This window comes from Grampus griseus (assembly GCF_964374135.1).
Source record: "Grampus griseus genome assembly, chromosome: 12".
NCBI lineage: Eukaryota > Metazoa > Chordata > Mammalia > Artiodactyla > Delphinidae > Grampus > Grampus griseus.
In genome coordinates, this window is record NC_139006.1 from 34,668,814 (window position 1) to 34,696,777 (window position 27,964).

Genomic DNA, 27,964 nt, shown 5'->3' on the forward strand with positions numbered 1-27,964 from the left:
TGTGCTGCTTGCCACACATTTTATTCTGCGTAGTGACATCTGAAGGTAGGCGTCAGATTGAGCATTTAGCTCCCCTTGCTCTGTTACAGTTCTGTTGAAGAAAATGAACGTCCAGGTACTTTGCTGAGCTTTAGGAAAATGAAACCATTGCGACCAGCCTTTTAGTGTGAAGGCTGTGCCTTGTGGTGTTGGGCGTTTGCCTGTGAGTAGACTGGCTGGTAGAAAACGATGACCTGAGTGTGTCCTGTGTCATCTGTTTTTCGTGACCGTCTTGCCCCGGCCCCTGACTTCCCCCCAGGCCCGGGCTCATCCGCCACAGCGGCTGCGGGCTGCTCAGTGCTCTGCACAGCAACCTGCACGGATGTCCTTTGTTCTCACAGGGATATTTTTAGATTTACCCATCAGAGGCGGGTGTCATTCTTAACTGTCACCCACGTAGACTAGATTTATCCAGGTTTTTTTGGTGAGATCTTCAGGAGCATCTGGAGAAAAGCATTAAGTTCTGAATATCTGAGCATTGATATCGGAACGTCGGGTTGGCCTCCACTGTTGGCATTTTTTTAAAGTATATACGTACGTTACATACATATACATTTAAAAATACATACACAGTCTCTTCATCTGCCTCTGCCTTCTCTCATTAGGTTACAGTGCAGCACATAGTGTGTGCTCCTCCTCCTTGCTGCTCTGTTCACCAGACCTCGCGTTCATTGCTCCATCCATTCCTTGATCCAGAAATGTTCCTTAAGGACTTCCTCCTGCAAGGCACCGTGCCAGGCTCTGGGGCGACGGTGAAGCGGCGACACTTCTCCTTCCTTGGTCAGAACCGAGGGTCTGGAGGTGGGATGGACAGTGACCACGTGGGCCATGCTGTGTGGGGAGGGCGGGCACCCTGGGCCCACCCAGCCCTGCGCCGCCTCCTGCTTTCTTCCTGACCGTCCTTGCCCATCTCTTTCTGACCTTCTTTTCCATTGTGCTCTGGGTGTTCACAGTCTGTTGTGGACAGGCTTTATTTGTTCCCATCTCCTTCTCATCCAAGAAGCCTGAAACATCCTTGCTCCTCAAATAAAATATTAGATTGACAGCCAAAGTCGTTGATGGATGGAGAAGAAAACTGGTGTTGGATTTTGAAGGGTTGTCTTGAAAGTTATTGGACCAGGGACTGTGGTGGAGGGCGGGGAATTGATGGTTTTTGAAGATGAAATAGGTGACACTTACGTTCTTCCTTTAGTTGTATCTGTTGAAAACCTGGAGCAAATAGTTGATAAAGCTTAGGCCTCACCTCAGGAAAGAACATATATTGCTGTGGTGGCAAAGTGTCTTCCCTGTGTTGAACATTACTCAGCCCGAGATAATTGCTCATCTACTTTGTAGATAGTGTGGTGAGCTCATAGAGAAGTGAGCATTGAGCAGAAGTCCAGATGCCAGCTCAGGAAGAGTTCCAGAACTCCCGTCTTCCCAGCACCCAAGGCTTTAAGCCTTTGCAGCGTCCTTTTTACTAGAGTGATTTTGGAAGCAGCAAGAATAGGTATGATTTTATCATAGGGGCTCTTTTACATGGAGCTCTGCTTCCCTAATCCGGCTCATCTTCATAATCAATTATTAAACTTTTTTTTTTCTTTTTTTGCGGTCCGCGGGCCTCTCACTGTTGTGGCCTCTCCCGTTGTGGAGCACAGGCTCCGGACGCGCAGGCTCAGCGGCCATGGCTCATGGGCCCAGCCGCTCCGTGGCATGTGGGATCTTCCTGGACCGGGGCAAGAACCCGCGTCCCCTGCATCGGCAGGCGGACCCTCATCCACTGTGCCACCAGGGAAGCCCTAAACTTTTTTTAAAATTCAAGAAAATTTGCGTTTTTAAAAACTGTTCAGGATGATTTTCATGTACGAAAAATTTTGAACCAGTATAGTAAGTAAAATTCTTGAAGTTCAGCCTTACTGGGAAGTTCCCCACCAAATCTGCCCTTTTTGCTTCCCTAAGTTGATTTCTTCACTCATTTAAACAATATTTGCTGAATCCCAGCTAGGTGCCAGATGTGTTTCTAGCTCAGCTTAGAACTTGTGGCTTGATCCTGACTGTCCTCTCCCTTCCCTCCCAGAACAGCCCTGCTGCCTCAGTCCCCCCTCTGCCTCTTCTGCTCTTGGAGCTGTGCTGTCTCTTGCTGGAATTGGTTGTAAGAGCTTCCGAGGTGGTCTCTGCCTCTAGCCTCCGCTTCCCCAGTTCGTCCTCCCCACCCCCTTGCCCCTGCCTGCTCCTGGCTGCTTGCCCAGATGCCCTGAGGGTGAGTCCAAGGCCTTGCATCATCTCACCTTTGCCTCAGGCTCCACATACCCTCCCCAGTCCCTGTCCTCCAGGAACCTCCTTTGTTTGGCCTGATAAACCCTGCCATTTTCGCCCCTAGAACAAATACATCCTGAAGCCTTTCTTGACTCTCCCATGCGGGTTTTCTTCTCCCTTTGTCTAGTCTTCCTAAGTCACCAAAATAGCGTGATCACAAGGTATTATGTAAATTAAGACAGTATTTATGCCTCTTTCTCTTGCTAGGCCCAGGACTTCTGAGGGAAAGAGGGCAGAGTTTTATATCGTAGGGACTTACTGTGGTGCCTGGCAAGAAGCAGGTACTCAGTTTTGCTTGACTCTTAAGAAAATCGTCCCAGACACAGCCTGGGATGATGGCTGTTTTGATAGGTGGATTACACATCCTCTGTTGTGTTTTCCTTGCAGGAGTCGCGCAGTCCTGCGTGATTGTTTCTAACTTCAGTCAGCAGAGGTATTCCTTTGAGGGGCCTTTCCTGGATAAGGCTTTCACAGCCCTCCTTTTCCATCCCGACAGGAAGGCCATGTGGAGAACTGCCGGGGGACCCTGGCTGTTGGGCTGTGGACTCCCGCACGGGGCCTTGTGGTCTGGGGATGGCGGAGCCCCCTGCCCTGCGGGGCCCTGACCCCGTGCTCTGGACAGGACACTGGGGGCAGTGCATGTGGGTGCACGGCCAGCGGCGTTTCTCAGGGACCTGGGGCTCCAGAAGGTCCGAGGGGCTCACGGACCGTCTGTTTGTGGGGCCCTGAGCCTGAGGACCTCCCCTCGTTGAGGGCGAGGGACATTCCTGGTGCTGCTGTTTCCTGTTCTGATTTTATAAAGCAAGAATTAAAGGCAGCTACTATAAAATAAGAAAAATTAAACACATTGGCATTCTGCTCTGATGGTGAAAGAGACAAAACAAAACGGAGAGGTGTTGCCTTGAGTCTCTGCGGGAACCTGTCCCCAGGGCGTCTCCTGGGCCCTGGGACGTGTCTTGACTGAGTTAAGCCCCCGGGGGACAGGCAAGTCCCCTGGGCCCCTGCCCTCCCGGGGTGCAGCCGGGAGAAGCTGCACCTTCGGGGAAGTGACTGCAGATCTTGCGGTGGGGGGGTGGGGGGGGGAGGCAGGCATATGAAATTTCGAGACTCCCGTTGAAGGTCAAGTGAGGTATGTTTGAGAAAGTTCTTGAAAGATAAGTGCTACTCAAATGCAGAATGTAAGCTTGGTTGCCTGGAGCATAGGTGGGAGCCAGATGGTAAGAGGTCACGGTATGCTAGTGTTTGTTTCCTGAAGTTTCTAGAAGGTTCTGTTCCCTCATAGCACATTCTGTCTGTGAGCGGACGGTTGGAATGTTGAGGGCAAGTTCTTTGATAAAAGCTGTTCTTCTCTGTCCCTCGTGATCTCTCAGGACATCCACTTTGTGGGGGTCCAGCAGCGGGTGGTGGCCAACCCTGCAGGGAGGCAGGAGGGTGGGTGTGGCTTTTTTGGACCCTGTAATCACTTCACATTTGTGTGGCCAACCGAGTAGCATTATGTGAAAATAATGCTCCTGTTACTGGAAGCAGCAAGATATCTGGGGATATCAAGGCTTTTATCATCATTGCTTAGAACATTTCTGTCACTTAGAGATGCAGTTAAGGACATAGGCTCCAGTATCAGACTTGAGTTTGAATATCGGCTTTACCACTAAGTGCAGCGACCTTGGACAATTCTGAGCCTCCCTTCCCTCCTGTAAATGGGAATATTGATACCAAAGTCCTGGGTGGTTCTGAAGATTATATGAGATAATGTACAGGTTAACACAGCACTTGACATGTGATGGACGTGTAACAGCTGTAGCTGTGTTTGTTAGTGGTAGTAACTAGTAGTACCAGCTAACTAGTAGTACCCAGCATTAAGAAGGTAAACTTAAAGCTTACGAAACAGACTTTGATTATATATAAGCGTGGTTAACAATGTATCCATTTTTGTATTGATAACAATTTAGAAATCATAATATTTTAATAGCTGCCTATGTCTCTGTGGTTACTCTTCCCTAGTAAAAGTGAGTTTTGATTGAACATGTCACCTTTAAATGGTTTGGGGGCAGTTTTTATCGGAGGGGGTTTATTTGAACCCACTTACAGATGCATTCCATTTATAAATCTCTACTGCATATCACGATGATTGACTTTAGTTTCTCTGATGCTCAGGAAAAGCTGCTAAGCAAACCTTTAAACCTTTGGTAAATAATTGAATCTTGAAAGCTGCCCATCTATTCCAGATACTAGTGTATGTTTACTTTAAAATGTTTGATAAGAAAAGTCTGATCGTGGGCACCACTGAATTTCATGCATGAAGGACTATTTGGTCTGTTGGCTTTTGTGTGTGAAGGGCCATTTGGGCTCTAATAAGTATTTTAGTCGGTTACTGTCTACTGGTTCTTTCCGTTGTCAGTCTAGTGATCTGTAAGTGCCTCCCTGTCTTGGGAGCTCCCAGCATGTTAGCCGGCTCGTGTGCATTGTGCTCTCAGCATGGAAGCCTGGCCCCAGACACACACTGTGCACTGAGTGGATTGGGCATTGGTCAGGCCTGTCTGTGCCATAGTGTCTAGTTTGGGATCTTCCATTTAAAGGAAGTCAGTTCTCTAGTTTGTCATAAAAGTGAAAGTAAACCCAGTCATTTCAGCTATTTTAAGGACTAAGAATGCTTATCTCAGAATAGATGACACCCAGTTGGGTTGTACAGTAAACTCTTTGGTGTGTGGTGGTGTCCTTTAGAAGAGGGTGGTACATATGCAGTGGGATTTCTGGTGGACCTAGTAACCAGGGCTGTCTGTCTGGTATTGGGATAAGCCTCCTCATGAAAGGGGTGAGTCTCTGTCTACTGGAAGTATCCCAGAATTGAAAAGCAGTGTAGCATATGATGCTTAAGAAGATACTTGTCTTCAGCAGCTCAGGCTGCTATAACAAAATACCACAGACTGGGTGGTTTAAACAACAAGGATTTTCTCACAGTTTTGGAGGTGGGGAAGACCAAGATCAAGGTACTGGCCAATTCAGTTCCCAGTGAGGGCCCTCTCCCTGGCTTGCAGACAGCCGCCTTCTCACTGTATCCCCACGTGGTGAGGACCATGCTCTTGTCTCCTCATCTCTTTATTTTATTTTATTTTATTTTATTTTTTTTGCGGTACGCAGGCCTCTCACTGTTGTGGCCTCTCCCGTTGCGGAGCACAGGCTCCGGACGCGTAGGCTCAACGGCCATGGCTCATGGGCCCAGCCGCTCCGCGGCATGTGGGATCTTCCTGGCCCGGGGCACGAACCCATGTCCCCCGCATCGGCAGGCGGACTCTCAACCACTGTGCCACCAGGGAAGCCCCTCCCCCTCTCTTTATTAAGGGCATCGATCTCATCATGCGGCCCCACCCTCATGATCTTGTCTAAGCCTAATTACCTCCCAGACATCCCACCTCCAAATACTGTCACACGAGGGGTTAGGGCTTCAACATAGGAATTTGGGGGGCGGGGTGCACACTCAGTCCATAACAATACTTCACCTTTCCAAGCCTCAGTTTCATTATCTTAAACATATACCTGTAACCACCTATAAAGTGGTCCTGAGATGATAGTGCATGTATAAGCTTGAGAATTTGGTACATAGTGAGGTCTCAAAAAATTGTGATGATTGTTAACATTACCGTATTTCAGAGATGTGATAAAAGTGTTTTTGGTATTTGTTGAAAGACAGGACTGGATAACTTTTTCCAGTTCTGAGAATCAGTAAGTGCATTTTAATATTTTCCTTTGTGCCTTTGAGCCTGGGGACAGGGATGCGGCTCTGTGGGCATCCTTCAGGCACACGTTGCTCCTTCTGTGTGTGCATGTTTACATTAGTTGCTGTCTTTGTCTTGTTTCTGAATTTTCATGTGTCTTCTGTCACTCTGTTCTTGAATTCATTTCCCCGTCTTTTTTTTCCTCATCATTCACTCATCATAAAACGTGATGAATAGTTTACGATGTATATAATTTTGCTGTATTTTTAAATCTTTATTTCAAAAGCCAGTGTCTTCAGTGGGGGTGTCCCCCACATGTGAGTGGGTTACTTCATCCTCTGTCTTTTCTGCCCCTGTTCAGAGTCCCGCTTCCCTAGGTGTTGACGGGGACAGACTGGTGTCAGGGGCCTGACTCTTTTCTCACTGGGCTCTATCGTGGCTCCTGCTGGGCTGGTCGTGTAGAAGTAAAGAGTTAGGTGCAAGATTTGGCTTAAAGAGGAAGCTGTTTACCCAGCTCTTTCCCCAGCCTGGATAGGGTGCCCCTTGTCCCCGCTGTGGAGGCACCAGGCCTCCCTTTACTTTGTTTTCCCAGCCTTCGTGATATGAACAGGGTTGTTTTATATCTGCTGAGAGAAAACCAGTGATGTGACAGCCTGTGTTTTTCTACATTTAGCAACTGGCATTTACACAATAGACTTTCTTGTATAGCGGCATATCCTTTGACCATGGTAATTAAAATCATCTCGAATAGATGTAGTTACACTTAATTATGGATTCTGTCCTCTAATTGATGTAAGCTTATGACACATTTAGTTTATAAGACTGTTGTTTATGGCTGAATGTAGATGCTTAAGTTATCATTTTTCAGTTTCTTTTAAGAAAAGCCCTATATAATTTGTTAGGAATTTTTTTTTTAGATTTGTAACGAAACTCATTTTAAAATTGCTGCCATCATCAGTCAAGCATAATACAAAGATTGATTACGTGGGTGCTGTTTGCTATGACAGGCAAAAAGGGTGTTGTGAACACATGTTACTTACAGAATATAAAAATTCTGATGGACTGTTCTAGGTTGCTGAAAAATACTAAAAGAGAGTGAAAAGATGAACTACTTAGGACTAAATTTCATTTCACTTCTGTTTTTGGAGACATTCTTAACATATAAAAATTGTACACCGTGACCCCAAAAATAAGGAACAAAAAGATGTTTATTCCCTTTTCCTCTAAGTGAGTTGTAGTGCTCTTTTATAAAACAAAATTTAATTTTCCGCATCATTAGCCATTAGGTAAATGCAAATTAAAACCAGTATCACTGCATACCTGTCATCATGGCTATAATAAAAAGTAGTGACAATGCCAAGTGCTGGCCAGGGATGCAGAGACACTGTATCTCTCAGACATTGCTGGCCGGAGTGGAGAATGGTACAGCAACTCTGGTGGCAGTGTCTTTAAAAACTAAGCATGCGATTCCCATTCAGCCCAGCAGTCACATTCCTGGGCATTTTACCCTAGTCAACTGAAAACTTATTTTCACACAAAAACCTGTACGTGAATGCTTATCGCAGTTTTCTTTGTGATAGCCAAAAAATCTGAAATAGCTCAACTGTTCCTCACAAGTGAATGGTTAAACTATGGTGTATCCACACCATGAACTACTAGGCATCAATAAAGGGGAACAAACTGTTGATACATGCACCAACCTGGATGAATCTCCATAGAAATATGAGTGGGAAAAGGCAGTCCCAAAGGGTTAGATACTGTGTGATTCCATTTGTATAACCTCCTTAAAAATGGCAAAAATCTCAGAAATGAAGAACAGATTAGTGGTTGCCAGGGATTAAGGGGGGAGGGCAGACAGAAGGCAAGTAGGTGTGTGTGTGACTATAAAAGGCCAATAGGACAGGTCTTTGTGACGATGGAAATGTTCTGAATCTTAACTGAATCAGAGTTGATACCCAATTGAGCTACTGCACTAGAATTTTGCCAGATGTTACCATTGGGGGAAACTGGGTAAAGTATACGTGGGATCTCTTTGTATTATTAGTTACAACTACATGTATGTGAATCCACAATTATCACAATACAAGGTTAATTTTTAGAATATGAGGTGTAATGCGAATATTCTGATAAAACACTCCTGCACGTTTCTTTTTTATTCTCTTTTGTTGATGGTTCGTTTGACCATTCATCCCATGAATATTTAAGAAATCATTATTGCGCGCTTGATACGTGCTTAATTTGGCCTTACTATAGAGTTCAAATCAGTTATTGTAGACCTGAAATCATACCAGCTTGTAGCTGTTTTAGAATTTGCCTCATAAAGGACGCCTGCCGCTGTATCCTGCTGTTTATTGGTACGTTTTGCAGCTGGTTTACATCCTCAAAGCCAGCTCCGTCTGTAAGTGCGTTTTGGAGCCTTGGTAGCATTAGCTTTAAAATATTCAAAACGTTTTCCAGGGTAAAGTTATTGTGGCTCTGCTCCATGGCATTAAACTGATGGGCCTTGATTACTGGGTATAAGAGCAGGAAATCCGGGCACTGCCCGTGGGTGCTGGCTCTCCTGTGAAGAGCAGTGGGTTTTTCTGCAGCAGGGGTGCTGGCAGGTCCCTGGGTTGTCCCGTGGATGGCATTCTTCTAGTTCAGCTTTGGACTTACCTGACAGCGTAGAATGTGCCCTCTGGGGACTTTTTTGAGCATGTAACTTTGAACTCCAGGTAGCTCAAAGGCTTTTGATCTGGGTTTAGAAAGACAGCCGTGCTTATGGTGAATACCCTGCAGAATAGGCTGTCGGGTCTCTGGTTGGGTGGAAGTCGGCTTCCGGATGAGCAGAGCTGTGGGGGGTCTCTGGTTCCATCTGCATCCCTCCTGTCCTCAGGAGAATGAGTTGTGCTCAGTTGTGCTTTAACACTCTGCCAGGAGAGCCAGTGTCTAATGAGAGAACTGTGGTCGTATGGATAAATTTGACAGCCCTAGGACTAAAGTGTGGCTATTTTTTCCTAACGAATGAAGAGTTGGGGGCACAGCCCCCCATCCTGTGGCCAGATGAAGCGTGTGGTGGCCCTGCGCCCCGGTTGGGTACCCTTGCCGCCTTTTTGACCCTTTCTGGAGGACCCTTTACAGTCTGGTGACCCTGATTTGAATAGTGCATTGCAGTTAAGGTCCAAGATTAAAACCCTTTTCTGTGCTTTGAACTTTGTGGGACGTGAATATATGTTCTAGTGAGTTGTGTTGAAGCACTGAAGGGATTTTCCTTCAAAGTACTGTTATAAATTGGTTAGACCCGGCCTAGCTCACCAGTTTGTTTGTTAATCTAGCGTGTCTCTGAACCATAGTCGATTAATTCCGTAGAAAACCCATCTCTCACTTACCTTCCAACAGGAGCTGCGTGATTTCAGGTTCCTCTTGGGGGTGATGGGGTGATCTTCAGTCACTTCTCTGCTTAGCTGCTTGGTCGGAGTGGATGCACTTTCCCCAGGTCCCCAGTTGTCTTGGGCAGGAGGGCCGTGTGGCAGTCGGGGCTCTTTGGGGGTCTCTGTGGGTTCTGAACTTTGCGGGGAACGCCTCGTGGCAGCAGGCCCGATCTGCGATGCTGGAAAGGGAAAGGGGACTTCTGCATGCCCGGCTGGGCTGCCTGTCAGCAGCAAGGCGGACGGACGGTGTGGGGCTGCCGACACATGGAAGTGTGAAGCGGGCGCATCAGCCTGAGTCGCAGGGGCCCAGCGTGTGCAGGGCTAATCACAGTCTGGAGTACGGACGAGCCATGTAGTTTTAGGCCCTGCGGTCTTTTCTCTGTCGCTGTCATTAGACCCACAAACTCAGCGTTAACATCTCATCCGCTTTTTTTTCTTGTCTTTTATAGTCTCAAACCATGAATTACGTGGGGCAGCTGGCCGGGCAGGTGATTGTCACTGTGAAGGAGCTCTACAAGGGCATTAACCAGGCCACACTGTCCGGCTGCATCGATGTCGTGGTGGTGCGGCAGCAGGACGGCTCCTACCAGTGCTCGCCCTTCCACGTGCGCTTCGGGAAGCTGGGCGTCCTGCGGTCCAAAGAGAAAGTGGTGAGTGCGGGCCTCCTGTCCTCCAGGAGGATGAGACGCCGGGGGTGGGGGTGGGGCAGAGTAAACCGTTCCTGTGAGCTCTCGGGACCTCTGTGTGTGTGTTTCTGTTTTGAAAACCCATATGCTTTTGAAGACAGCGGTATGGGAAGTCCGTCTTTAGTACTGTTTTTGAAGTTGCTTTTAAATTCAAAAAGCCCTATTACAGGAAGTCTAGGGGGAAAAAGAGGTGAACATCATCTTAATAATCCTATATGTTGCAACTCAGAAAATCAAAACAGAAACTAGAATTGTAAATGGGGAAATCAGGTGTATTTAGAAAAAGTTCCTCTAGCTTTTACAGCACTTTAAAATATTTAATGTGATGCCTTCAGACCAGTTGTGAATGGAATGGATAGGCATGCTCAAGAGTACCTGTGTCTAAATGAAATACATTAATGCCAAATTTGTGCGTTTATTTTGACAAAGCTGTAAAATCTTACTTGTAATCTAAAGTTTATTGTAAACACCAGGACTTTTTCCCAAATCTGACTGAAATGAAAATCCACAGGCTTTTATTTATTTCAGGGAAGATTCTTTCAGAAAGAAGGTATTTGTGTTGGTTTTTTTTTTGTTTTTTTTTTACATCCTCTTTCCTTCAGGTTATGGAGCACTTGGAAAGTCTGTTAGTATACCTGATCTGATATCAATCATGTTAGAAAAAGCTGAGCTAACAGTAAACTTCGCGGGTACATAGTAGTATTTTTCTTTCTACTCCTGTCCCACAGTATCTACTTAAGCAGCATAAGGAGATGTTGTCAGGATTTTCAAGCGCAGTGAAAGAATCCACACCGTTTTGTAGCACAGAAGTATGTGTTAGAGGACCATTGTCCTAAGTTGAAAACATCTGTTTTCAGATTTCAGCTAATAACATAGCTGATCCTATTCTTTTTTTTTTTGGCTGCGTTGGGCCTTCGGTGCTGTGCGCGCGCTTTCTCTAGTTGCAGCGAGCGGGGGCTATTTTTCGTTGCAGTGTGCAGGCTTCTCATTGCGATGGCTTCTCTTACTGCAGAGCACAGACTCTAGGTGCGCAGGCTTCAGTAGTTGTGGCGCGGAGGTTTCAGTAGTTGTGGCGCGCAGGCTCTAGAGCGCAGACTCAGTAGTTCTGGCGCACGGGCTTAGTTGCTCCACGGCATGTGGGATCTTCCCAGACCAGCGCTCGAACCTGTGTCCCCTGCATTGGCAGGCGGATTCTTAACCACCAGGCCACCAGGGAAGTCCCTGATCTTATTCTTTAAAATAGACATTTCCCTCTATTTTAATTGAACTTATGTTATTTTGAAAGTGACTGGAGAGCCATGTTTCAGGGTGGCAGGGCTTGTGTGGTCTGGCCTCTGTTCAGAGTCACTTCGGAAACCAAAAGCAGTGGTGATGTACTGAGTGAGTTGGAAACTTTCCATTGCAAAACAGTGTTCAGCCACAATTTAGCTTCTCCAGAATTTTTTCTTTCTTCTGGTAACACTAACCTGTAGTACTTTAGACCGTATCTGCTTTGGAAGCATCAGCAACAAACTGTTTATGCACTGAAACGTCCCATTAATTGTGCCAGGATCTATTTGTAAAATGGCTTACAAGCCTTCCGCACCCCGCCGCCCCTTTCCCATCTATGATCTGGGTTTTTGATCAGCAGATTGGATAAGTCTTCTGGCCTTCAAACTGGAACCCGCAGGCTGATGTATATAAGCATTTGTGCATCTGTAAATGCGACTGGGCAGATAAGAGCTCTCTTTCTGCATGCTGTATGCTTCTAATTAAGAAAGTAGACAGTTGCTGTATGAGGCTACGCAAATCATAGTGCTCAATATCTTGTCAAACCCTTAACTTTTAGTAGAAGTCTATCCAGTGAGACCCAGGAAAAGAGAAAAGTTCTTTCCCTTGGTAGCCCAGAGACCCAGAGGATATATTTGGGAGGAAATTCGGCTATTTGAACCAAAGCGTAGCATTCCTGTGACAGTAAAACTAAAACCATGTCTGCCCTGAGACACTCTGGCAGTTTGGATGAACTGTTGGTGTTATTTTAGGTCATTCTGGATTAGGGAAAGCTGTCCATTGACTTTAAATTAAGAACCCAGTTTTCAAATATGGGGACACCTATGAAGTGGACTTGAAATCATAACCACCTTAAAACCTCTGGTTAGAAAGATGCAATATAATAATTTTCCCACTGCCATTGCTATGTTCTTGTTTGATAGAACACAGTACTCCCTGTATATTTCATAACTCAGCAGTTGAATTTCAGAAGGTAAACCTGCACTTGATATTTTTAGATACTAATTTTGTTGATTTAACACAACTGATGATTTAATTACTTATCAAAGTTAAATAACCCAGTGTATTAGGACAGTTTCCATTGTGGATGACAGAAATCCACCTCACACTAGCTTAGGCAGAAAAGGAATTAAATTGGCTTGTGGAAGTAAAGTACGCGGGTGTTTGAACGAGTCAGGGCTTTACTTAGAGCCTCTGAAGGTGTTGACAGGACCCGTCTCCCCTCATCTCTCAGCTCTGCTTCCTTTTGTGTCTGTCTGTCTCATGCAAGATGGCTGCCAGTATCTTCAGGCTGACTTCCACTGACTTCCCAGAGGGAAGACAGCGTCTCCTGCCTACAGAAGGACCAGTGTTAGCCGCCCTGTCAGCCTGGGGTCGCGTGTCTCGGGAACTAGTCACTGTAGGTGGGGGTGGAATATATTGACTGGCCTGGCTTGGGCAGCAGCCCCACTGCCACTCTCTGCAGCTGCACCGGAAATAGATGGCCTGGAATAGAGGAGACTAGATCCCCAAAGGAGACCAGAGACATTCTTACCCAAAGGATGGCCTGCCAAGACGAGTGTCTGCTACAGCCAGCATTTCTCAAAATCAGTTCTGTTTCAACATCTGTCACATATGTTGAGCAAGATTAAGGCACAGTGTAGGAAGTATGACTATATGGAAATGAGTGTTTTAGAAACCAGTTTACCAGAAGTAGTAACATCAAAATGAGTGTCCTCTTTACAGTCGTCACCTCGGGAAGCATTTATTCCAGCTTGGTGCCATCTCAGAATATTTTTAGTGTTTTTCCTTTGCGACCTAAAGAACTCGTGGCATACACATTCCTTTAAGTATGCTCCGTATTGGCACAATTTGATATTAGGTTTAATTTTTGGAGAGAACCAAGCTCCATTGAGAGTCAAATCAAGAGACTAAAGTAGTCGTATTAAGAAATGTCGTATTTGATCCCTAAAAATACGGGCTATAAATATAAACCAAAGGGTTAACTTTTCTAAAATAGTTTTAAAACAGACTTTGAATTTGCATCCTAAAGAAGCGTCATTCCGTTTTCCCAGCTACATTAGATAAATGGGTAACCTGCAGAGGTGAAAATTTTGAAGGACGATATTAGTTTGAATCTTTTATTTTTTATTAAAGTAAAATAACTTTAAATATTTCATTTGTACTGTTTAACTTTAAAATTTTATATAACAGCAAGTCAACGAACATGGCTATTTAAATTATTTTATATGTCTAACTTCTAGTTGAAAAAATGTAATTAAGTCATCCTGAGAAACTTGAAATCTGGCATTACAGAGTGAATTTAGTTTTTCCCTATCTTCTTGCCTATAGTCCAGAAAAAAAATTTTTTTCATTACTTTTTCTGTTCCCACATAACTTTTTCAGTTAGAAACATTCTTCCTATGATTGTGGAAGAAGCTGCTATTATTACAGCTGCTTTAGAAACCTTAGATGATGCGAGATGCTATGTGACTTCAACTAGTTTATTATGAAGAAAAAGCTTAAACACTTATCTGAAAGCGTGTTTTTCTTCAGCCTGGGAATTTCTGGCAGTACTTTGTTTTAGAAGAGTTAGGAGTTCATGCCATACACAACTTTTTTAGCAGTAAATGTTCCCAGTAATAGAAAGCACTAAGAAGGCTGGCTGGGATATGAGTTAGGGTTAGTGTTTGTCCTATGGAAACTGCTTCATGCAGCCCTTTCTTTTAAAAAGTAGAAGAAAAATGAGTTTTTTGTAAAATAATCATTTTATTAACATTTCTGAAATTACATAGGGATTTTTTAGTATAGGATTTTAAACTTATTTTGTATTCAATTCTTAGTTGCCTGTTTTTCTGATTTCCTTTTATAGTGTTATCCTTTTTTTTTTTACAGCTTTATTTTATAATTAACACACAATAAACTGCACATATTCAAAGGATATATTTGGTAAGTTTAAACATGTGTGTGCACCCATGAAACCATCACCACCATCAAGATACGGAGTGTTTCGTTGTCCTGTCTTCTTAGTTTCCTCCACTCCGTGACAGTTCCTCAGTCTTTGTTTTTTATGATTTTCACATTTTTTTAGCTTATGTTAATTTTAGATGTACAGACAAATTGCAAATGCAGTTTTAAAAGTTTCCATAATCCTTCACCCAACCTCTTCCCCTAATGTTCACGTTTCACAAAACCATAGTTACAATGATCAGAACCGGGAAATTAACATCAGTATAAACCATTAGGAAAAGACCTTATTACGATTTCACCAGTTTTTCCACTACTGTCTTCTGTTTCGGGATCCCGTGTTGCTCTCACCCTGTCTTCTCTGGCATATGACCTTGACTTCTGTCAAGGTCTTTCCATACAACCTTGACTTCTGAAGAGTACAGCACAGTTACAGTGTAGATTGTCCCTCAGTGTGAATTTGTCTGGTGTTTTCTCCTTTTGGTGAGAATAACGCCGCGCGGGGGTGTGCCCTTCCTGGTGCCTCCGCTGAGGAGCCCCGACAACAGCCCCGACAACAGCCCCGCTGCTGTCTCCTTCCTGGTGATGTTAACTCTGATCACTTGCTGAATGGTGTCTGCGAGGTTTCTTGGCTGTGAGTTTACCTGTGGGAAGAAGCGTTGAGACTGTGCGCATACCCTGTTTCTTGTCGTGCTTCCACCATGAATTTTAGCTTTTACACGGTGGACTTTGCAGCGGCTATTGCTGTGGTGTTTCCCGAATGGTGACTTTCTATTTCCATTCTTCCTGCTCCAATTATTAATTGAAACTGTACTTTGTCAAAGAGCTTTTCTTCTCTTATCTACTTAATTATTCAGTTATTTAATTAGATCAGTATGGACTCACGGATATTAATTTTGCCCTGTGGGTTATAGTCATTATTTCTGTAGTTGCTGAGATTGTCCCAGATTTGGCTGTTGGATGCCCCCTCCAGTTGAGTCCTTTCGAAACGCTCCCATCATGTTTTGAGCACTTCCTTACTCTCTGGCACCATAAGATACTCCAGGAGACTCTACTTTCCCTGCCTCGGCCCCAGAATTATTTTTATTTCTCCAAGGAGCCTTGGTTCCTGTTACTGGAGAACAGTATCTGGAAACAAAGACGTGGTCACTGGATGTGCTCATTAGCCTGAGGTATAATTGCTTGTAGGCCCTCTCAGCCCCCAGAGCTAGAAAGTCCATGTATGTATATACATACACGTGCCCACACCTGCATCTGCGTCCGTCTGAAAATCGGGAGTTCACAGTGATTCCTCCCTCTCCAGCCGATCGCCACAGGGTTCTTCCTCGTCTCCATATTTGTAGCTTCTTTCTCTGACGGTGAGAAACATGCTTCTCATTATCTACAGTATATTCACGTATTTGTTCAGTACTAGAATACACATAAAGTAGTTTCAGAATTGCTGACCCATGTCTGTGATTAAAAAAAAATTACTAACTACAGTACAATATTTGTTTATAGTTCTTTTTGTCTTCGGACTTAGAATTCTGTAGTCAACATACCGTTTTTCAAAGTTACTTAGTTTTCTTCTTCTTCCCTTCAGTGTGGTTATGTTATTCATACGTAGAATTTTCAAAACAAGCCTTGACAGCATATGTCAACTAATATTTTTTAATATGATGTTACTTATTCCGTGGCTCCTGGGAAGATGGAGCTGCCTTCCATGACTGGACGTGAACCAGGGCTCAGTCTCTGGTCAGAAGCGGTCGTTGGTCTTCCTTGGGACACACCCAGCAGGCTCTACAGTTGTTCGCACCACGAGGGCCATGCAGAGCTAAGGACACTGAGGTTATGGACTGTTCTACTTCTGTCTATATTATGCCTTTGTGTGTTCATCTTTGTATCCCCTGAACAGTCTAAAACCAGAGTTTACAAGTTATCCGTAAGAGTTTTGAAAGTTGGTATTTATTTTTGTAAAATATTTAAGAGTATTTATTCACAGCTTACAGATAAGCAGTTACATTATTTTTAAGTGATATGGTAGTACCTGATATATATATGTGTATGTGTATATATATATGTATATATGTGTGTGTGTGTGTGTGTGTGTATAAAAACAAACATTCCTCACTTTGCATGGTAGTACAGACCATAAAAATGGGCAAGCTGAAACCCTGCAAAAGGAAGCTTAGTCGATGAGGGAAATTAGGATTCTTCCACGACCTCTGTAAGCTTTGGTCAAAACTTTTAAAAACTCCTACTCTTAGTTATAAATATATAAGAAAATGAAAAATAGTAAAATGGTGTTTTGTGCACTGCAATTTAAAACATTAGAAACAATGAGAACTAAATTTCTTTGTAAAAAACTCGTCAGGAGTAGTTTGAACAGGGCTTACCTTCTTGATGTAACACGCTATGGAACAAGCATCTTTTCTTTGTCTTGGTAAATTGTCCTACTCCTTTCTAAGTCTGCATCAGCTTCTAGCTTTTCATCCTTTGAAATTCCCATGTCATGAAGTATCTCTGGGAGTTGCTTCGACCTGCAGGTTTCTGCCTGTGTCCCTTCCTGTGGGTCTTCATCCTTTTGTCTCAGCCATGTTCCTCCTTTCTGGTAGAAACTCACCTCCAGGTTCCTCTGGCAGCTCATCCTGAGTCTCCTGTTCGCAAGGTCGGCTCTTTCTTCTGTAACTGCTGATGTTGAGTTTGATTTTACTTCCAGCACTAGTACTGTTTGTTTGTTTACTGCTCTCTGATCTCGGCCAGTTGCCTCTTTCAATGATCCATTGTATAAAATGTCAACTGGCTTTATCACTGGGAGACCAGGAGGCAACACAACCACATGCTTTGCCGCCTGTGTCTGAGCTGAGTAACAGATGTGCTGGGACTGGTCACCGACAGACTTTGAAAAAGTGACGTGATGAGTTACTGATCGTGATGGGCATCTCTTATGTACGTGCAGTCGCTCTTCTGTATCCATGGGTTCTGCATCCAAGGATTCACCCAACCTCGGATCAAAAATATGTGGAAAAAAATTTTTCCAGGAAATTCCCAAAGCAAAACTTGAATTTGCTGCATGCTGGCAAGTATTTACATAACATTTATGTTGTATTAGGTATTATAAGTAATCTAGAGATGATCTAAAGTACACAGGAGGATGTGTGGAGGTTATATGCAAATGCTACACCCTTTTATATGTAAGGGACTTGGGCATGAGTGGATTTGAGTATCTGAGGAGGATCCTGGAGCCAACCCCCTGCGGACACCGCAGGATGGCTGTGGGGACCTGTGGATGGAAGAGCTGGTGGTGAAACATGTGCCGCTCCCGCAGTTCCGCAGTCAGCATACTGTGGTAACTGAGATTTCTGCTGATCTGAGCCTCGCACGGTGAGGCCTGGCTGTGCTGTAACCTCCAGAGGGGCTCAAGTGTGTGTTGACGATGACATTTCCCCCATTTTATGACGTTTGAGAAATTAAATATATTTTAAAAATTTGTCATGAAACTAGGTGATGGAACGTTTACTTTCAGTCTGGTGGTGTAGGGGTGGGACGTGGGGCAGGAGGTGGGGTCTCTCTGGGGCCGTCACCCTGGGAGCCTCAGTACTACGTTTGGCCTGAGAGCCCAGAATCTAGGCTTAGTTGAGCCTGAATGACAGACTCTTGACGCCAAGTCACACTTTGTTTCTCCTCGTAGATCGACATAGAAATCAATGGCGATGCAGTGGATCTTCACATGAAATTGGGTGACAACGGGGAGGCTTTCTTTGTGGAGGAGACCGAAGAGGAGTATGTAAGTCCTGGTGGGTCACATCCACTTCACACATTGTGTCAGGCCCACGGTGCACATCCCAGAGCAGAACGTTTAGCTTTCATGGTGAGCTGTGTGGACGATTGTTGCTGGTTAGACAAGCTTTAGTTTTAGGTTGAAGAACTCGGCTGTCAGAAAGGAGCTGGAGGGGCAGGAAGTTTCCCCGCACGAGTCCCAGGCTGCAGGGTGTGCCGAAGGCCTTGGCACTCACCCCTCTTGTGAGCGTCCAGTGACTTGATGAAGTGGTGTCCGTACAGCTTACACCTTGGCCTGAATGCACTCAGTTCCACCTGAATAATCACGGCGTGTCTCTTCAGGCCGTGTCTGCGTGTGTACACGTGTGACCTTTAAATTTGGGAAACATGTTTTGCCGTTTTCGTTGGGGACATTACATCCCAAAGAGTCAGGTGCATTAGTTTATTAAAGTCTCAAGAGATTTAAATTAATTGGCCTCTGCCCTTTATGAATGATTATTGCACGTTTGGCCTCTTTCAGCAAGAGAGCACGATTTGCCCCCTCACGTATCCACTGATGTGAATGTTCCTGAGCTGTTCTTGATTGATTTAAAGTGGATCTTTATAAAACTTCTTACAAGGGGACTTCCCTGGGGGCGCAGTGGTTGAGAATCCGCCTGCCAGTGCAGGGGACACGGGTTCGATCCCTGTTCCGGGAAGGTCCCGCATGCCGCGGAGCAAATAAGCCCGTGCGCCACAACTACCGAGCCTGCGCTCTAGAGCCCACGAGCCACAACTACTGAGCCTGCGTGCCGCAACTACTGAAGCCCGCGTGCCTAGAGACCGTGCTCCTCAACAAGAGAAGCTGCCGCATTGAGGAAGCCTGCGCACCGCAACTAGAGAAAGCCCACGTGCAGCGACAAAGACCCAACGCAGCCAAAACTAAATAATTTTTTTTAAAAGTAAAAAAAAAAAAGCAACTTCTTAGAAGGCATTGTTAATCTTTGATCATAAAGAATAAAATCTCAGCAAAAACAATAAGCTTCAAGTTGTTAAGGGCATGGACGGAGATACTTTTTTGGTTTTGAAGATGAACTGCCAGTTTGATGTCATAAATTCACAAAGAAAAGATAAACAATAGCAGAATGAGATTGTTTGCCAGTTTTTACTTTAGCCTGGAAGCCAGCTGCGCCAGTACTGTTCTGTAAACAGCAAAGAAACAGTGTTTATGAAGGGGAACCTACCAGACCAATATTCTTCCTAGTATCTTAATTACTTGTTTTTATATTACGTTATTTGCATTTACTTGGCCTAGAGAAAAATTTTCCTCATCAGAGACAGAGGCAAAAGGCAGAATGAAACAGTAAGCGAGTTATCGTAAGAGTAAAACACTTTTGATGTAACCTGTCGCACTGATTAGGCTCCAAATAAATCAGCAGATGCGGTCAGTGAGAGGACTAGGTTCCTGAGGGTCTGTTGCTTGCTTCTCACATCAGTTCTCATGATTCCGTTTAAAACTGTGCTTAGCAAGGTCAACCTGGAGAGTGTCAGCTTTCCAGCCTTTTTTTTCCCTATTCCATGTATGACCAAGTTGACCAGATTTTCTTTAGTATAATGTGCTTTTCTTTACAAATTAAAAAATTTAATTCATTCAACAACCCTGGAATTACTGCTCTCTGCTACAGAGTATGAAGAAAAGTCCCTCTCTCCAGGGGCTCACAGTTTAAAGGGGGATAAACATTACCCGAACCCACCTGACTTCCAGTTACTGACCTTTTGTTTCTCTCACTGTCGTCATTTAACTGTATGTCATCAGCACCCCTGCCAAGTCAGAGCTCTGGGTGGAACTTTGTCCTTTAACTAGCTGCACGGTAGTCCCTAGTGTGGGTGTACCACAATGCCGTTCCCTGAACTGTGCTCGCACCGATGGACATCGAGCTCATCCACCCCTGCAGCACGTGCATTGGCTGAGCTTCCGCGTGCTCCGTGCTGACTCGGCACGTCGATTCCTCCACTGCTCAGCGACATGGACCCGCATGAGCTGACGCTAAGCCCTGCAGGGGGGTGGAGGCCTATCTAGGTAGGGTGGGCAGTGCCTGAGCTCAGTGTGACACATTCTTACCTTTGGGAACTAGGTAGGTATTCTTTCTACCGCTGTGAAATTTAGATCCACCAAAAATGGTGGTGGTTTTGATGTACTGTTGGTCACTGACAGCTTTTCTTTCTCCGTATTCTCTTGAAGGAAGAGCTTCCTGCTTACCTCGCCACCTCACCCATCCCTACTGAAGATCAGTTCTTTACAGATATTGACCCCCCTTTGGTGAAACCAGGTGGAAGTGAAAGACCATCACAGAGTTCAGACGTCTCCCACGTTCTGGAAACAGAGACAGTTTTCACCCCCAGTTCTGTGAAAAAGAAAAAACGAAGGAGGAAGAAATGCAAACAGGACAGTAAGAAGGACGAGCAGGCCGCTTCCCCTGCTGCAGAAGACGCCGTGGGTGTGGGGCTGAGCTCGGACGATGATGAGGCGGCCCAGTCGGCAAGGTAGGCTGGGGGTGGGGGGGGGTCTCCTTGCGCATGTGCTGTGGGCGGAGCTCGGCTGCAGCCGGTGCTGGTGCTTCTCCCCTGGGTCTGCAGTCTGAGGTTTGGACTTGTTTTTCCCCTGTTGGCAGTTTATCGTGGAATAAGTGGGAGAGGCATTTTCTTTTTTCCTTTCTGCAACTGTACAAAATGTGCTGTCAGACACCTTGCTGTGGCACTAAAATATCGCTTGAAGCCGACTGGCATTGTGTCTCATTTTACCCAGTAAGTTTCCAAAAGCCAAGGAAATCATACGTCACATAGAAGATCTGAACCTAGTGCCTGGCGGGCAGATGGGACGCCGGGGGTGTTTCCCTACCCTGCTGTTGGTGCTCTGTCTGTCTGTTCCTGAGTTCAAGGTGGTGGTTTTGAGTTTATCATCAACATCCTAGTAAGCTGAGGGGGAAGGAGGGTTTTGTTTTTGTTTTGAAGTGAGAAATCTTGATCACTGTTATTTACCAGCTCAGTAGAAGAACTCAAAATAGATGACAGTTTTCAAGTCAATGCTGTCTGGGGTTTAAAACGTAACAGTTTGGGGTAAACTGTGTACTTTTTCATTCAGTACTCGACTTTCATAAGACTCTCTTCCCCCGTTCCGCTGGGTGGCGGCCGCGGCGCTGGACGGACCATGGGTGTGGCAGCAGGGTGGTTCTTTCCCTTGGTGACTGCTGGACAAGTGATCCTGAATGTCCACACCCTGATTGAATTGGGGTGCAGGGAGGGTGGCCTTATGAGGTCGACACTGTCACTGTATGCTCGCACCTCGGCTGCTGGAAGGAGAGATCGTGCCCCCCTTGCTGGGAAGGTTACTGCTGTTCAGGTTCTCTTCATCATGGAGAAGAGGGGAGGTAACCAAACGTATACCAAGCATACACTCTACCTTGACGTCTAGTGTTTTATTTACCAAGCTTTTATTTTAAATAGTCAAGTCAAGAAAAAAACTTACTAATATGTTGTTGTTATAATTATGCTGTTAGTGAATAAGGTAGTAGAATAATCCCTTTTTGGCAAAACTGTTAACTTGTTTTCTAAAATTTTAAAATCTGGATTGTAAATCCCAGAACAGACTCCTACATTTAATAATAATCTTTCATACGTGAAATTTTTCCTACTCATCAGCTGTCACATGGTGATTCACTCCCCCCGCAATGAACGTATGAGACCTGGGTTTCTGTTCTGATCGAAGGCAGAATTCTTGTTAGAACCAGACAACAGGAGGCCGTAGTGGGACAGTACTTTAGACTCTGCAGAGCAGTGTAAACCATTTGTACATACAAAACTTTAGTCTGCAATAACAAATTTGTGTGCCTTTTTTTTTTTTTCAGAATCAAAACACTAGGTGGGAAGAGCTTAATTTTAAAAGTTCTGAACTCTACTTTTATATCACTGATTCCCAAAAGAATTTTAAGCTAATAAAGAAAAGTTCCACAGTTTCTTTTTTTTAATATATGTTTTTTTCTTATTCCTTCATTTATGGCCTCATTGGGTCTTTGTTGCCGTGCTTGGGCTTTCTCCAGTTGGCGGCGAGCAGGGGCTACTCTTCGTTGTAGTGCGCAAGCTTCTCATTGTGGTGGCTTCTCGTTGCAGAGCACGGGCTGTAGACGCGAGGGCTTCAGTAGTTGTGGCTCGCAGGCTCTAGAGCACAGGTTCAGCAGCCGTGGCGCGTGGGCTTAGTTGCTCCGCGGCATGTGGGATCCTCACGGACCAGGGCTCGAACCCGTGTCCCCTGCATTGGCAGGCAGATTCTTAACCACTGCGCCACCAGGGAAGTCCCACAATTTCTTAAAAAGGCACTCTTCCCATCCTTTTCTTCCTGCTTTCAATTTTTTAAGGGCTCTTTCTCCTTTGCTTCCCTAGGAATACAAACTAAGAGACCCTTTCAGATCTTCCATTCCTTGATTTCAGTGCTATTAAGAAGAGTGTAGGGACTCCCCTGGCAGTCCAGTGGTTAGGACTCCGTGCGTCCACTGCAGGGGGCAGGGTTGGGTCCCTGGTCGGGGAACTGAGACCCTGCATGCTGTGCAGCACTACCCCCCCAAAAGAGAACAAAACGGTGAACTACAAGGTGAATGTAAACAGTTCCTTTAAAAGTTTTGGCTTATTTATAATGTGTAGGTAGGCAGGAAACATGTTCTTTTGAGAAAAACTTGAAATACACGCACCTGGAAATTTTATTTGGGATAGCACTATAATACTCCCTTGGGCACCTTAATTCCTGAAAATATTTTTGCTAACTAAAACTTCCAGGATCTACCAGAAAAGACGCTGAAGTAACGTTTTGCCTCTATAAAGGGCTGTTGACACGTGTCCTTTGTTATATATAATAGAGCAACGCTTAGAACTCCTAAACAACCCGCAGCTTCAATTTAGGAAGGTGAAACATTTCTAAAACATGCAGAGTCACGTGCTAAGTGCACAAGTCATTGTTCTAAAGGAATTTTGTAAGTGAATGCACTGCAGAAGTATTAGTGCATGCCTTCCTTTTCCAGATTGTACGAAAAATCTGTAGGAGTGCTGGTCTGGTCCGCAGCGACAAATGCAAGACAAAATGTAACGGTCGTGCAGGTGTCGGCCTGAAATTCACGCTGAGCTGATAAGGGAGAGGACGGGGCCGTTACACGTCCGACTGTGGTCACTCTGGCCTTCGTTTCTTAGTCTGTGAAATCCGAGGACTGAACTGCATGGCTTGACAGACCCCTTCCCGCTCAGCATCCAGATTCTAAAATCGGAAATTTGGAGGAAGATATTCAGGGTCAAAAGTATTAACAGCATGTTAAAGAGCACATTAAAGAATCTGAGAGAAAAAGATTAGGAAATCAACTGCTTTTGCAGTTATGAGATCCACAGATTATGGGGATTTGGGGAATTTGTAGCTTTTAAATACCTTCCCCTCCTCAGCCCCTACTGGGTAGGAAAGAAATTTTGTTTTCAGAGAAGTTACCTAAACTTTGTTTTCAGAGAAGTTACCTAAACTTGATAAATAACATTCTATTTAAACTCCTTACTTTTCAAGAATGTCATTGATAATAGAATTAAGGTTAATTTAGGCTCCTTGAAGGAGGCAGCAGAAAGATGAAATTACTCTTGGAAGCAGGTTGGTGTTGTGTAGCCAGAGGAAACCCCTTTGTGGGAGCTGGAGAGGTCTAACCCGCACAGGGCTTTGTGGGAGCTGTGCCTGATGGGTCTCCCCTCCTGAAGGTGGGCTTCGGGCTTGAGTATAGCGTGGAAGCCTTGTCCGTCATTCCAGAGGACGGATGGATGGATGTACAAGTGTATATGTATTAAAAACAGTGCACCTGGGCACTTGTAGCCTCTGGGAAGGAGGAGACTTTTCACGTGGGATGATGCTATATCACAGTCTTGAGTGCAAACATTTAAAACACTCAGCCGCTGGAAATGCAGTAACCGCAATGGAGGGTTACAACTATGCCGTCAGAAAGGAAACTCTACTTCTAATCCACCAGAGCAGACACACTTGGAGAGTTAGATCTGGGGGCCGAGTGGCAGGGGCCTGGGACCGCGTGTTCCCCTCCCCATCGTTCTGATCCAGGAGACACGTTGCCCAGCTTTCTTCTGCCCTGTCGTGAGGTATCTTTTGTGGGAAGAGTCCTGTATCCTAAAGCAAACTTGGATCATTAGTCACAGTGAGATCGATTGATCGGACACTGAGGGTGAGGGTCAGCGCTGTGCTGTGTTGACGGTGGTGAACTTTGGTCGGGGTAGTTAGCAGCCCGCTTTATCTCTTACGTACTTGCCGCCAGCTATGTAGACTAAAACTTATCTAGTCCTTCTGATTTATCCCACGTAAATAATTCAGGCTCCGGATTTTGACTTTGTCTTGGTTTTTGTCCCCGTTCTTTAAAAACTGAGGTATAACTTACATACAATAATATTCATGGATCTAAGTGTGCAGTTCAGTGAATTTTGATAGTTGTATACATCATGTAATTTCTGGCTTTTGAATGAGAAAAATAATCGTTTTAAAAAGTGAAGCTGAGCTTGGAGTCGTGGTGCTGGGGCGTCTGTGAAGGCTGAAGTGCTCTAGACACACTTCTCACGAACTTCAGCTGAACCTCCGCCAACCACCCTGACCCAGCCTTAGACCATCTGTTCGGCCGCGGATCCTCTGCTGTTCACCGTTAATGCAGCTATTTGTCCTGTCCTGTGTTTCAATGTAAATAGAGTCAGTGTTCATACTATTTCTCCACGTTCTAATCTATACTCTCCCTTATTACATCCTCGTGTCACATACTTAAAGTGACCGCGTCGTGCTTGGCCTCGCTGGCTGCCTGTCCTCAGCCACGTGTGCCGTTTTGAACATGCTTGGCAGATTTTTAGTGAGTCACAGGACAGAAAGGAACCTCAGCATCAGCAACCTTTTCTATCACTCTGATGGGTCTAAGCTAATGGGCTCTATTTTTGTCCGGATCCGCCCAGAGAAGACCATGTCCTGCCTTCCTGGGCTTGTAAATTCTTAAATGGTGCCTGGTCTCTCTCTCTCTCTCTCTTTTTTTCAATATTTTATTAAATCCAGTTTGCTTTGCTGTATTCTTCTTGGCTTACCTTTTATACTGTGGTGAAATACGTTCCCAAAACAAAATATGTTTAATAAAAAATTTTCTACGGCATTTACGTTGCTCTTTTCAAACCACTTTCAAATGTATGAATAGTAGTGGGCCAAGCTGTACTATCCTTTCAGATTTGGCAAATAAGGACTGTTCGTAGCATCCAGTTTTCCCTTTTTGCTTCTATACCACTTGAATTTCCTCTTTTAAGATATGGAGTATTTTTACCTGGATTTCAGCCTTTTTCAAGTACATGTATCTTTCCCCTTGAATGAGGTGGTATGCCAGAGCTTAATCCTTCTGAGAGAAAGAAGATTAGGGTTAGGTAAACCTTAAATTAGGAAATGCAGCTACTTGGAAAAATAGTTACGTGTCAGAGTTAGTGGTAAATCAGAGCATGTTAAATTAAGGTGTAAAGAGAGAAAAGAGATAATACAAATTAATAAAATGGTTTCTATCCCTATTTTTAGTCTCGCAGATTAAGCGATAGACCGTCTCATCATTTCACATCTTACATCTGTCCTGGTAGAACATTGAATTTTCTGTAAGAAGCTCTTAAATTTGCTTTATATAGTGTTTTACACTTTTCAGAGTTTTTTCCCTACTTTTCTGTATACTTTTCAGGGCTTTCACCACGACACACCACATAAATCTCGCATCAACTCTTATCAAATAGACGGGACAAGAGAAAAATTTCCAACTTACAGATGAAAAACTGGGGCCCACAGTGCTCCTGAGGGGTGTTTTCAAGGTTATATGGCAAGGTAGTTATATTAATTTTGCAAATTCAAGAAAAACAAAGGGTAAATTAATTAAAACCTTACTAGCATTAGTTAAGTCTCCTACAGTTCCAAGGTCTGTGAATGAATTTTGGAAGCATTTATCATACTTCGGTGTCATCTTCCTCGCATCCCTACATCACATAGATTCTAAGAGAAAGTTCTCAAGTAATGCTTGGGCCCAACCAAGAAGAAAATAAGTTCTGGGTTTTGGGTAGTTTTGAGCCATAGCTCTTGTCTTCAGTTGTTTGCTTGCTTACATTTTCTGTAATGTGCAGGAGAGTGTAGTGGAAAAGAGCAAGGGCTGCTTGTTGGGAATCCAACTACCTGGGAGCTTTTTTACTTTGGGCAAATTACTAAACTCCCGTAGATCCTTGATTACCTAATACCTAAAATAAGACTTTACTACTTCCGATTCGTAAGAATTGGACGCAATATATGTAAAGCCTTAGTTTTCTTCTGGTAGGCTCTGAATCAAATGCCCCTAACAGATGTAAAAAGGAGTTTTTAACCCCACCTTCTTTTCTGTTCCTCCTGTTTATCCCATGTTTAAATGCTGATTGCAGTGGTGTCCGGTGTGTAGCAACAGTGAACCCTCTTCTCCTTCATATTTTCCTTTTAAGAGAGTTAGTTATTAATCATTTGACTTTCTTCATTTGTATAACTTAGAACAGTGTGTCAGTGAGAATTGGGGGATATTTTAAAGCTGACATAGATGTCATTGTTTTGTCTCTCTACCCCCCCGCCACCCCTTCACAGAGGATCTTCAAATGCTTCCTTAAAGGAGGACGAGTACAAGGAGCCTCTGCTTTTCCATTCTGGAGACCACTACCCCTTATCTGATGGGGACTGGTCCCCCTTAGACACGTAAGTATTTTTGAAATTTCTCCATTTCTTAAAGGAAGGATATACTGATAGCTTTTCTGTTATTCGACTTGATGATATTTCCACGTCTCTCACACAGAAGAGGAACTGAATGTGTGCTTTTAACACAAATATAGACCTTTCCTCTCAATAATTAATTTGTTCCTAAACTTGATCTGACTTATTCTCAGAGTTGGCCAGTGTAGACCTGTATCATCAGCATAGAATTTGACCCTCTACAATTCTTTTTCGTGTCAACTACTAACTGTAACTGTGGTTAATACTGTGAAGAAACGTGCAGTCACACTTTGTGTTCAAATCCAGTTTCTCTCTGTATTATGTTAACCCATCTTGACGTGCATTTTCTCTGCTATAAATTACCTTTCTCATTGATTTCTTGTGAGAATCAAGTGGGATAATACATATTATTGAGGACCCGGGAAGTCCACAATAAATGCTAGTTGGCATTGTTTTTGTTATTATTAAAGAGCTCAAGTGGAAAGGTAGCCTTTATATCTGCGGGTGAAATTGATATATTCAAACATATTTCTTTTCATCTCTTGAGCTTGGCAAGAATGAGGTTCCTGACTTATTAAGAGTCATCACATTTCTTTGTCCTGTGTTTGCAGCCCCTACACCCCGGCGGTGTGTCCTAAGAGCGACTCAGAGCTGGAGGTGAAACCCGCCGGGAGCCTGCTCAGATCCGAGTCCCACATGGAGTGGACGTGGGGAGGGTTCCCGGAGTCCACCAAGGTAGAGGGTTCGCCGGCCTGCGGAGTTGAGGATGAGGTCACAGGAACATAAGTGGTGGTGGTGCCCTCGTGTGGTCGCATAAGCGAAGCCGAGTTAACATCTCTGATAACGTTTGTGCTATATTTATAGCGGAAGGAATCCAACATTATTTTGTGTGTTCCTATTTCATAAATAATGTTGATTGTTAACATTTTAATCAGGAAAATTTTTTAAGTTCCTAAAGGAAACTAAAATTTCCACTGAAATTTTAAAATAGGAAATTGATTACGAAAGCTTTTTTGCCAGCTCAGGGTGAAAGAAGGAAGAATTGGAAAGATGCATTTCCTG

General features: G+C 44.3%; 1 protein-coding gene across 1 annotated transcript in view; it reads left to right on the forward strand.

Moving 5' to 3' along the window:
• LPIN2 (lipin 2) overlaps window positions 1–27,964 on the forward strand; it is a 59,478-nt gene that overhangs the window by 9,767 nt on the left and 21,747 nt on the right. Inside the window, exons 2-6 of the mRNA XM_082667115.1 lie at window positions 9,907–10,107; window positions 18,029–18,124; window positions 20,339–20,640; window positions 26,780–26,887; window positions 27,514–27,637. Coding sequence (XP_082523241.1) covers window positions 9,907–10,107; window positions 18,029–18,124; window positions 20,339–20,640; window positions 26,780–26,887; window positions 27,514–27,637 — 831 coding nt within the window. The remainder of the gene's footprint in view (window positions 1–9,906; window positions 10,108–18,028; window positions 18,125–20,338; window positions 20,641–26,779; window positions 26,888–27,513; window positions 27,638–27,964) is intronic.